The 13,067-nt window shown below is 32.4% G+C and overlaps 1 protein-coding gene across 1 annotated transcript; it reads left to right on the top strand.

Annotated features, from left to right (window-relative positions):
- The first annotated feature begins 7,538 nt into the window (after positions 1-7,538).
- LOC108222730 (ABC transporter G family member 26) lies at positions 7,539-10,650 on the top strand. The gene is made up of 9 exons (XM_017396624.2): positions 7,539-7,839; positions 8,069-8,352; positions 8,443-8,598; positions 8,689-8,872; positions 8,965-9,243; positions 9,328-9,612; positions 9,689-9,973; positions 10,050-10,157; positions 10,243-10,650. Exons 1-9 carry the CDS (start codon positions 7,627-7,629, stop codon positions 10,510-10,512), a joined length of 2,064 nt encoding a protein of 687 aa, XP_017252113.1. The 5' UTR covers positions 7,539-7,626; the 3' UTR covers positions 10,513-10,650.
- Positions 10,651-13,067: the final 2,417 nt, after the last annotated feature.

The raw sequence follows: 13,067 nt of genomic DNA, 5'->3' as shown, positions 1-13,067 counted from the left end.
CATCTTGCAAGCATGGGGTTTTTCTTCTCCGCTTGGTAATGCTCCTCTTCTGTTAATGTTTCATATTTTTTGTTAAAGTTTTATTTTCTCCAATGCTTCGTGATATTCTGATTCGTGGTTTGCTAATCTAATTTCTAACTGCAGGTATTTTCAAATTTACTTTAGAGGATAACAGTAGATTTCATTTGTGTCCGCTATGCACGGGATTTTTTTTGGTATTTTTGCGATTTATAATTCATTTTTAATTATTAAATGAATTAAACTTTTTCATGCATCATATAATTTGATATAAAAATCTCGCTGTTTGTTAAAAAATATTATTAATTTTAATATTAAACTAAACATGAATTCTAAAAAATTGTTTTGGGAAAATGGATTTCTGTTTTATTACAATATAAGAAATATCCACTCCGATGTTTTTCATTTTTGACATCTTTTTTTAAGATGCCCTCTAATTCTTTATTTTTTTTAAAATTTTTTTTAAAATAGTAAGATTTTATAATATAAAAATAAATCTCACATTATCTTCGTCAACTTTTACTCCCTCCGTCCCGCTCAATTGTTTACGTCTGGAGACGGGCACTCAACACAAATTCTAATACTCTCATTAATTATAGTTGGAAAAATTATTTTAAACTTTTTTTTAAATAAAAATCTACTATCTAAACTTTTATAAAAAAGAAAAATTTGATATACACTTTTATTGTTAAAACATACTATTCATTCTGTTAAACTTTATTTACATCTCAGTCACATCTACTTTAGAAAAATGACCTTTCTTTTTATGAGAAGCATAAGAACATTTTGTTGTTTTGATAAAGAAATCCCTCTCGTGTTGTTCAGCATTTTTGACACTCTTTGTGAGAAAAAAAGAAAAATATTATTCTCTATCTCCTACAATAGTACTTAACATAATCTTCTATAATTGGTGAATATATTTGGTACCTATAGAGGTAGAGGTAATAGGTAAGCAGTGTTAGATTGATATTTGTTTCAAGTTTCTAATATTTGTTGTTCAATATCTCAACACAAAGGTTTCAATTTTTGATGATGTAATTATAAGTTAAATGATACTCTTTCCGCCCCTCATTTGTTTACATTGAGGGATGGAACTCGGCACGCATTCTAATTTCTAATGCTCTCATAGAACATAGCTATAAATTATTTTGAACTTTTTTTCTTCTAAATAAAAATTTGATGTTTATATTTTTATAAAAAAAAAGAAATTTTCTAAAAATAAGTTATACAACTACGTTTTATATGCGCCTTAAAATATGTGTTGAGCAGTGTTAGAAAACGATAAAGAAATGAGAGAGATAGAAGGAGTATGCAAGTAAGTTAAGTTGAGAAAGTTAGGTAACACAAAAGAGTTAAAAAAACATTCCCAAAATGATGTCACATGTTTTAACTCGTCCGATATTATTATTAGGAAAGTTATATAATGAGCACATATTGTTTTCCATTATCAACATTCAACAAGCATGTAGTCAACATTAAACCAAAAACACAACAAAACATCTAATACCTCACAAATTACTTGTCTACGATTGATTTTGGTGGACACAAACCTGAACTTGCAACTTATGTCGTCATCATCCTGCACTAATTTTGCGTTGTCGTTCTTATCCCGTAATTTGTTGGATTTTGATTTGGGGGAGAAAGTTAGTGAGGACAATTGACTTGTAACTGTCAATTGAATGCCGCCTTATACTACGAGATTGCACAAAACTATAACTGATACGGGACAATATACGGAAGTTAACTTTTAAAAATAAAAAGAAATGCCCACATGTCTTTGAGATTTGTCGTTCATTGTTGTTTTAATTTAAGAGTGCAAGATATGGTCTTCAAATATTCCGAACAAATTAGTCTCCAATATATATATATATAGAGAGAGAGTTGAGATCTATGGGGTACTCTTTTTATTGAGAAATTGGAGTCCCTAAGATCTAGAAGAAAGTTATATGGAGTCCCATATTTTGTTGGAGTCTTGGAGTCCTGATCATGACCCTTCATTTAATATTGATCTGATGGTTGGCTTTTAAAGTTTTTTTCTAATTTTAAATCTAAAAAAACTGTTTAATGCTAATGGGTTAGGCACGTGTTTTATGTCTTTAACCTTTTATGCTCGTTGCTGGCTAAAATTATGGGGCAGTTACAGATGTGTAGAGTGTTTGTAGGCTTGTGGATACTTGTGTGTCCCCTGTTATCATTTTTCGTTACAACACAATTTATGTATTAACACCACCATTAAAATTCTTATCATCTTATAGTTTCATACTGTATGCCGGAACTATTAGAATGTCTAATGTCGACGACGAATTCACTGAGTAGAACAACATGTTTTGTTGTTTTCTTTAGTCCAAAATATTAGACTGATTCTTTAATTCGCCCAGGAGTATATATTGCTTAAGAAATTGTTCTGCATCTTATAATTTATATTATGAGTCATGTCATAAATATTATAAATTAGACCAAAGATGCAGAACTTGTTGTTTGAGACTAGTTCTCTACGTGGACTGCGGAGACAAACTTGATACTATTATGTCAGGTTTGCAGGATATCAATAAAAGATGCAGAACAAATTACAGAACTCATTTTAAAAATTATGATTTTAATCAAAACAAATTAGAAAATAGCTGCTTATCAATCACTGTTTTAAACCATCATCTAATACTGAAATACAAAAACAAATATCTCAGTAGAATTCAACCATATATCTTCTTCCTTTTTGCAATTTCCATGTTTCTTATTTTCATAGCACGCAAGAATCTTATGACAGTAGATGACTTGGAGTTTCTTTAGCAGTATCTTTTGATTGTCCTGCACAATGTTTATTAAATTAATAGCATATGGATAAAAAAGAACTTGATTAGGGTAATATATAAATGTACTTTACTTGCCATCTCCGAAGATCGAATTGCCCATGTATGTTTCCATGCGGCGCATTACAAATATGCCTCAATCTACAAAGTTATAAATTGTTTGCCAAGCTGTTGGATTGCCGTTGGTACTAACTTCTCAATATCCAAAAGATTAGGCAAGTCATAACATGACAAGAACTGGCATAAACATTCATGTTGTTCCAAACAAGTTTTCGATTAATAACAAAAGTATGTCCCTATCAATGTCGAGCAGTGTACTTATATAAATATAGATTATGACTCTTTTTACCAATCTCATATGCAGTACATTTATGCAGGCCAAAATAATATTTTTTATAAACTTTACAGACGCAGTCAATACCTTTTGCAAAATCAACTGCAGAACACAAAAAATACGACCACAAATTGTGTTAGGCAAAAGAAAAATCCCCTAGTCAAAATACAGAGGACAAGTGCAGGACATGTTGTCATCTCCAATTCTACTTCCAAAAAAACCAGTAGATATATTAGCAACATCTGAAACCAATTAAACACCCAAAACCATATACGACATATGTTCCACAACCCATTAAACACCCATATGAGTTTTAATTAAAGAACTAAAGCCATGCTGGTTACAAATATGCAAGACACAATTAACAAACCAATTTTGGTTTCACAAACAAAAACCTAAATGCAGTAGCACATAATCTGCAGCACCACGATCAAAATAGTCCAAAATTACACAACCAGGAAAGTACAGAACTACTCTTAAAACCATAAACGACAAATGTTCCATAATCCATTACACACCCAAACAAGTTGTACTTGAAGCACTAAAGTCATGCTTTTTACAAATCTACAAGACACACTTAAAACGCAATTTCTGTTTCCCAAATAAAGACCTAAATGCAGTAGCACATAAACTGCAGCACCGCGATCAAAACAGTCCAAAATTTAATTGCTGAACAACAAAATTAATTTAGAATGTGAAGAAACTAATACCTAAATGTCACCAATATGAAATGCATTGTCTCAACACGACAGTTACTATTCAATCACTAACCAAGCCACAAAAATTTACAAGAGGGCAATGAATGTTTCGAGACGCAAAATGTAGGACGACCCATTGAACGAGAGATCCGGGGTTCTAAGAAACTGGTAGCATAGTGGTCCGATCTCCGGCATGCAAGTGAATTGAAGAACAAAAGATGGAGTGTGGAGAATACCTGAACTCATTATCGCGAAGCTTTGATTTGTCCTACAGACCTCTTCCGAGACGGTGAATTAAGGTTGTACAGTCCCGCACTTTAGATTGATCGCAGCGAAATTGAAGCCGTATGGAGGTAGTTTGTAGCGGAGTATCCGAGATATGGCTGTGATTAAGTGTTTAAAATTAATAAAAACTGATCCTCTCACATTTTAATCCATTAAATCTCAACCACAGGATCTTTTTAAAATCTAACGGTAGATCTTAGGGACTCCAATTTCTCAATAAAAAGAGTACCCCATAGATCTCAACTCTCTCTCTATATATATATATATATATATATATATATATATATATAGGCTCATGATCAAATAGAAACCACTTTTAAAATAAAAACTAGAAACCAATACAAGTTAGTGATATTCTCAGTACAATTTAGTGATATTCTCTTTAGGATTTAGTGATCTGTGTTGTAAGAATTAGTGAAAACTTGCTGAAGCCGCCCAGAATCTTCATATATGTTCCAAACACTGCTCAAAATCTCCAGATCTGTTCAGGTTTTCGATTTAGATGGTGGTGACGGTGGTGGAGATGGTGGAGGTGAAGGTGGAGATTGAGGAAGGATGATTGTAACGAAGGTGTGGGCGGCTTGAAGTAGTGGGTTGGAGCGTTGCCGGAATAGTGGCGGCTCCGCCGCGTTTTGAAGTTGAGCCGAGGTGGAGAAAGAAGTATGAACGGGGCTGAAGGAGGTTGAAGCATCGACCAAGATGGGGTTGATGAAGATGGAGGTGGAGATTGTGTTGTTAGAGAAATAATGGAGGTGGAGATGGAGGGGGCGGGCGGCATAAAGGTGATGGTGGTTATGGAGGAGGTGACAACGGAGGTGGTGGCAGTGGCGGATGTGGGGGTGGGGTTGGTGAAGATGGAGGTGCGGTTGGTGAAGATGGAGGTGGAGATGGAGTTGTTTAAGAATTTAGTGGTATCTGCTTTAGGATTTAGTGATATTTCAGCTTGGTTTTTAGTTTCTAGAATAAGGTGGTTTCTATTGGAGTAAGACTCTCTATATATATATAGAAGAAAGTTCTATGGACACTACTAGAAAAAGTGGAATAGACATCACACTTCAGACATCAGTTAGAAATTTCTCTGATGCTAAAGATACTTTCAACATCATTTTCACTGAAACAGATGTGTTAAAGTACTTTAGACATCAGTTATTTATGCAACTGATGTGTAATGTACGTATTTCAAAAAAGTTTCCACCATTCCCACCCTCATTTCCCCCTTATCAAAAATTTCCCTCTCTTATAAAATTTCAACTTCCCTCACTCAAATAATTTCATCTCCCTCCAACATTCATAACATTAAAACTTCAAAATAAAATCATTCAACTACAAACACATACATATAAATATTTATATAATCAAAATCATTAAAATACACAAATCATATATATAACTTTAAAATATTAAAAATCATTAAAATACACAAATCATATATATAAGTTTAAAATATTTGGAAACTGTAAAGACCTAATCCTGGCCATCCAATCATTAAACATCCAACGGCTGCATATATTTTGTCCTGCACGTTTGTTTTCTCTCCCTATCCTGTCCTGCACTTCTAAATCGATGAACAACAAGCAGTACTTCTAAATCTTGCATAACATAAAATAATAATTCCATTATATTGGTGTTCAATCACCGAAATCCTAACAAATAAAAATAATAATTGCATACAAAACAAAGATGTAGTTGGACACTGCTATGATTGGCACTGAACTCATTGTCATTGTCCTACAACGAATTGAATTTGTTGCAAGACAAAATAACATTTAGATATATCGCAAATATGCGGGACAAATTATTAATATTACATTACTAGAATTGCAGGACAAGAATATTAATAATACATTATTAGAAATGCAGGACAAGAATAGTGTAAATTATTAATATTACAAAACTAGAAATGCAGGACAAGAAATGCAGGACAAAGAATATTTAATCATGTCCATTAATTGCCATATTATTTAACGGTAGATCTTGTAGTCTCTAATGACTCCAAAATTTTTGGTCTCCATTGAGCCCAACTCTATATATATTTATATATATATATATATATATATATATATATATATATATATATATATATATATATATATCAGAACACTGTCATAACAGCTAAACACTAATTAAACTTATTTTATGAAATCTAACATCCAAACTCATCCAAATTATTGATATGAAATGTTATAGAATCCAGAACAGAATTCAGAATAGAATCATATAAATATATTTTTTGCACGATTATTTTACACAGAATCAAGTTATTTTTAATAAATATTTATTATTAAACATGGTGGATATTATTATCATTCATAATAAAACGTTATGCAGCTTAAAATTTGAATTTAATTCAAGTATTAGATGAGATTCTATATTTGATTCTAAAGTGTTATGTGTTGTTCTTTTTTTAACAGTGTTCTGTTAAGAGCAATGGCATATATATATATATATATATATATGTGGGGGGGGGGGGGGGGGTCTGCTCCACTAAAAACCTTTATTAAACTAAAAACCACAAATTGAAAAAAAATTCTCTAATCACGTCAAAATATAGCACATATGTTATGTAAAAAAATCTCGTTGGGAAATGAAGAAAAATTCAGTGACGTTGGAATTTTTTAAAAAAATTCACCGATTGACGGGAAAATTCAAATTAAAAACGGAGGGATTCCATGAAATCTTGTGTGAGAAGGTACAGGTTTATTGTGTGTGGTGAATTCTAGGGAGCATTAGATTAGATTGATCTGATGGCTAAAATTAGTTTGTAGTTCTTAGTTTTTTAAATTTCTATATGAACATTTGCCTATGTATATAGTGTCTTACTCTAGTCTCTAGTACAAACCTTCTTAGAGTACAAACCACAAACTAAAAAAAATAATCTCTAAATCAAATCGAAATATAGCGCATATGGTATGCAAATTGATCGTTGGGAGATGAATAAAAATACAGTAAAGTCATATTTTGAAAAAAGTACATCGATTGACGGGAAAAATCAAACAAAAAAACAGAGGGAATTCTCTGGAATCATGTGTGGGAGGGTGTATATTGGTTGTATGTGATGACTTCTAGGGGCATTGGATTAGGTTCATCCAAGGGTTTATATTAAGCTTTGTAGTTTGTACATTAAGGTAGTTTGTATTTGAGCACCTACTATAGATATAAAAGTTGTCTTATGCATGTAACTAGACGACAATAACCAACTCTACATAATTTGCGAGATTTGAAAAGCAGTCATCATGGTTTTGGCAAGCATATAGGTCAATTTGGTACCAAGCGTGTGCAACAACCGACCCACTAGAAAACCTTTGTTGTATGCAATTAAGTTGGCATACAAAGCATGTTGCTCAACCATCTACATCCATCTATATTTTATTCAGGCTTGTCTTAGGTATATTATAGTTGATCCAAACACACTATCTGTAATAGAACAGATGTTATGAACTTACTCGAACAAGTCCCACACAGATTTTGAGTGTCAAGCCAAAAAATGGAAGTTTCAAGACAAGATGAAATACAAGACTTATCGCTCTCCCCTCCATCTCCGGGGTCTATGCAAATTGCAGCTAGAAATGGCTTTGGCCATAATATAGATTACATGTCACAAGCCTACCTCAGAAACAGAAGCTGCTCACAGATTGATATAGAACTAGATGACAGCTCAAATGCCATTAAAGACCGTCCCCTTCCCATATATCTTAAGGTAATTGACATGTTCTTGCTAATTGCTACTTGTTACACTATCATTTATATTAATTCATGTAGTACTTGTGATGCCTTTAGTTTTTCTTTTACCTATTTTGATATTACATTAACCAAGTGGAAGTAATGCTTAAACGTTAAACCCGAATGTACAAGTACAAGTACTAGGTTGGATTGCTAGACTTGTTGAAATTGTGTTAAATATTCCTTACATTTTGTATGGAAAGCAGTTTCATGATGTGGAATACAAGGTGAAAATAAGTAAAGCTGCATCTGCCAACCCTTTGAAGGCCGTCGTGACCAAAGTAGCGTCACAAATTAATCATGACAATTACAAGCAGATACTGAAGGGTATAACAGGGAGCGTTGGCCCTGGCCAGATCCTTGCTTTAATGGGTCCTTCTGGTAGTGGGAAAACTACAATGTTAAAGGTAATAGGAGGGAGATTGCAAAAGAATATTAAAGGAACAATCACTTACAATGACATTCCTTACAGTCCAGCTCTTAAAAGGAGGTTAGATATACATAAAGCTAACTATATCATACAAAGGTCCCTAATGACCCAAATTACTCTTACATTCATGCGGCCCTTGTCTTCTAGCAGGATTGGTTTTGTTACACAAGATGATATTCTGTTGTCACAATTAACAGTAGAAGAAACTTTAGTATTTGCTGCATACTTGAGACTTCCAGGTAGCATGACTAGAAGGCAGAAATATGAAAGAGTGGAAACAATCATCAAGGAATTGGGCCTTGAAAGGTTTGGAGGGATGTAGAATTCGACAATTATAAATCCCTTAACATATGTAGTCTGAACTATCTCGATATGCTAATATTCCTTATTATCTAGATGTCGAAGCACACGCATAGGAGGAGGATTTATTAAAGGAATCTCAGGGGGAGAAAGGAAAAGAACTAGTATCGGTTATGAAATTCTGGTTGATCCATCATTACTATTGCTTGACGAACCAACTTCAGGCCTTGATTCGACCTCGGCAAACAAGCTCCTCCTTATCCTTCAAGATGTTGCTAAGGTAAGTAAATAAATTTCACCCACTCTAAATTTCTAGTGGATCTTATATGGTTTGTCAGGTTTTTTATCATTTCTCATCTCATTCGCTTGTAGGCAGGAAGAACAATAATCACAACAATACACCAGCCTTCGAGCAGAATGTTTTACATGTTCAATAGGGTTCTTCTGTTATCAGAAGGTTATCCTGTGTATTATGGAAATGCCAAAGACTCGATGGATTATTTCTCCTCCTTGCATTTTACACCTGAAATTGCTATGAATCCTGCAGAATTCTTATTGAATTTAGCCACTGGTCAGATAAATGACATTACTGTTCCTGATGATTTGCGTTCGATTCAGGACACACCTGAATATGAGAAGGTTGTACTCAAGGTGAGCACTCGCTTTCTCTTATGTCATAATTTTAAGATTCATGGTTGTGTCACCTCACTCAATATTTTGTCTGTGGTGTATTAGCATCTACGACAAAAGTATAAAACAGAACTGGAGCCAAAAGAGAAAGAAGCAAATCATATGACAACGAAGACATTGGAGCATCTCCAAGTAGCTATCCAATTAAAGAAAGACTGGACAATGACTTGGTGGGAACAGTTCCTAATTTTGAGTGAGAGAACATATAAAGCAAGATATAGAGATTATTTTGACGTGTTAAGACTAGCTCAAGCACTAGGAGTTGCAGTCTTGTTAGGCCTTCTGTGGTGGAAATCTAGCACCCATACAGAAGCTCAGCTCAGAGATCAGGTAATAACATTTTAACCATATTATCCACATAGGCTCGTTGCCCTTGATGATTTTCTTGTAATTGGTTTACACGCAGATTGGTTTGATGTTCTACATTTGTATTTTCTGGACATCATCATCATTATTCGGAGCGGTGTATGTTTTCCCATTTGAGAAAGTGTTTTTGGTGAAAGAAAGGAAAGCGGACATGTACAGATTGAGCGTGTACTATGCTTGTAGTACAATGTGTGACATGATAGCCCATGTTCTTTATCCAACACTTTTTATGACCATTTTGTATTTCATGGCTGGATTTAATCAAACTGCAGAATGCTACTTTATGACATTGGCTGCAGTCTTATTAGTAGCTATTACAAGCCAAGTAAGTCAACATTATTCCAAGTTCTTCCTAACACCTAGACAATATTAACCAAACTAAAAGACTTCACTAAACTCAGGGAGCTGGAGAATTATTTGGAGCTATAGTAATGAGTATTAGAAGAGCTGGAATGATTGCTTCTTTACTACTTATGTTGTTTCTTCTCACAGGGGGTTACTATGTCCAGGTATTCATATCTACCGTAACAAAATAAAAACAAATTCTGACAAAATTTGAAAACTGAATTTTTGCATGTCAATTTTCTATTGCAGCATATACCAAGATTTATGCGGTGGTTAAAATATGTATCGTTTATGTACCATGGATTTAGGCTGCTGTTGAAGGTGCAATATTCCGGTGACCAATTATACGAGTGTGATAGTATTGGAGGATGCAGGACATTGCAGAGTTCGCCTTCATTCGACACTGTCAACTTAAAAGGCGGGTTACAAGAAGTTTGGATTTTGCTGGCTATGTCACTAGTTTATCGATTCTTGGCTTACGTTTGTCTTCGTCGAAAGATTAACAACTGCGAATTATGAATAATGTATCATTCTAGCAGTGACTGAAACCTTCTCGTATAGCATAGATATATTAACATTTGAAAAACAGCAGCACAATCAGCATTTCAATCTAAAGTATCGTAGGTTTGTTAATAAAACAAATAGATTTCACCCTTGATCTCTAGTATTTTATCGAGGATAATCATATACTTCTTGAATCGCATTCAATAATAAGAAAACGTCGGTAATAAGAATTAGATGTACATAATAAGCCTCACCGTCCCAGCGGACATACCGACATGGTGATGCCTGAATTTGAATTTTATGCAACATAGTTGTTACATAATATACGGTTTTTAAAGAATTGTATTTGATTTTGATTTTATGTGGATTTTAGATGTAATATTGCTGATGGAGAGTCATTGGGATCTAAGCACAATGGTACAAAATTTCATGAATTTTGATGGGATTTCAGATATCTTTAAATACACTGAACAATCCAACAAAATCCATCATTTTATGAAGTCCAAAAAAGTCCGTCAGCGGTTGAATACCATCAATTTTAATGATTCTCAAATAATTTCAATTGAATTATAAAGTTTAGTTTAAAACCCTAAATAAATACCACCAGATTTTGTAGTATAATTTAAAATTTCAAATAAATACTTTAAACTTCTGATACAAATTTTAAAATCTGAACTTAATGTCCCAAATTTCGTGAATGAAAAAATCGTCTAAAATTCTTTAGTGATGTATCGAAAGGAAAAAATAAAACAATCTTATTGGACATGTTCAACTAAACTCCTCTTCTTTGTATCCTAACTTAGAAGTAAGAATCATCTTATTCATGATCATCTTGTTAATATTTGTTTTGAATCATAATAGAATTTTAAGTATCTCTGAAGCAGCTTATTCGTACTGTTTGTGTTAAAAAACTAGAAGCATTTAATCAAGTTGAGAATGTAGCTTTTGTTTCACGACGTCTTGTTTTTTTCAAACATTTTAATCACTTATAAGTCTTAACTTACTACTCACTTCTACCCTACTTCTTTATTATAAGCAAAAAGCCACCTATTTTAATCTCACCAAAACGGTCCCTATACATGTGTATTAAATTTATATTGTTATACGGATTTTTAGTGTCTGTTCATGAGTTGACAACCACTTTTTAGTTAGATGATGAATTTTTATTGACTACAATCTCATTAATAATGATGACCCATTTGTATATATAAAAATCTCCGCCAATCAAAATTCTCCACTTAAACAAAAAATAATTGTTAGCGTATGCGTATAAACACACAAAGAGATTATAAGAAGTATACATGTGTGTCCTTGCACACACAATTAGATCGTAAGGAGTATATATGTTTGTCCTGCAAAAGAAAGATGGATAATCTTACACATACCACCTAGGTTAGGTATTTTTTTTATCGTTATATAATTATCTTTTTCTTTGTGTTATTTTTAAACACAAACATAAAAAATAATTGTATGAAGATGAGAGATAACTAGCGTCTCGTGTTCTACTCCAAGACTATGAATAAAATAAATAATACATTTTTCTTATAAATAAAAAGAAGAAAATAATGATTTAAATTAGTTTTTAAGAAAATAATAAAACTATCATCAATAGAAATTAAGTTGACCTACATGCAGATCACTCTTTTATTGGAGACATTCCAAACTATGTATATTCTACGAGCATATGCATAACATTGCAAAATATATTATTATGCAAAATAATGAAATATATTCTACTTGCAGTACGAATATGATATTCAAGATCTCTAATAAAATAGCGATATTCGTATACTCTTTTATATTATATAAACTAAGTCTCTAAGAGAATATAATTAATCGGTTAATGACACTCCGTCAAACTTCGAAACATTATTATGGAACTTTTCGTGCAAAAAAATTATGAGTATCGAACAATACTAAATCATTGATAAAATGATGTAAAAAGTATAAGTATAAATATTAAATTATATATTCACTCGTGTTTCACGCATATATTTAAAAAACTAGTATATTTGTAAGTGATGAATAATTAGAAAAATTCTCGATCTGATTTACTCTAAAAAAGAATACGGAAAAGAAAGATGAAATATGTAATGGTGTTGTTTGGCCGGGTTTATAGCTCAGTTCCTATAAGTCAGTAAGTGCTTATTTGTACGCTTTATGTAACTAATTTGTAAGTTAATTTCCCACTATAAAGTCAAGAATATGATAAGTTGAAAATTCTAATTTTTTGCCGACTTATTATTATTTTTAAAAATTGATTTTATAAATATGTAGAGGTCCATTTTAAAAGATAATACATAATAATTTATCATTATATTAATAAATTTTATACTCTTGTAAACACACACACAAAAAATCTCTAAACACACAAAACAAAATTTACCTCTTACTTATAATTAACATCTTATTTATAAATGATAAACACTTTATTAAATTACGTCAAAACATCCAATGAATATCTAAATGCATAATTTTGAGACGACAAAATATGAGGAGGTTGGCATGAGTAAGAATCACATTTTGCAGGGACAATGACCAATATAACTTCCAGCAAATAACAGTATACA

This window comes from Daucus carota, chromosome 5, assembly GCF_001625215.2.
Source record: "Daucus carota subsp. sativus chromosome 5, DH1 v3.0, whole genome shotgun sequence".
Lineage (NCBI taxonomy): Eukaryota > Viridiplantae > Streptophyta > Magnoliopsida > Apiales > Apiaceae > Daucus > Daucus carota.
The sequence above is the reverse complement of the archived record's forward strand: the minus strand, read 5'-3'. Positions and strand labels throughout refer to the sequence as shown.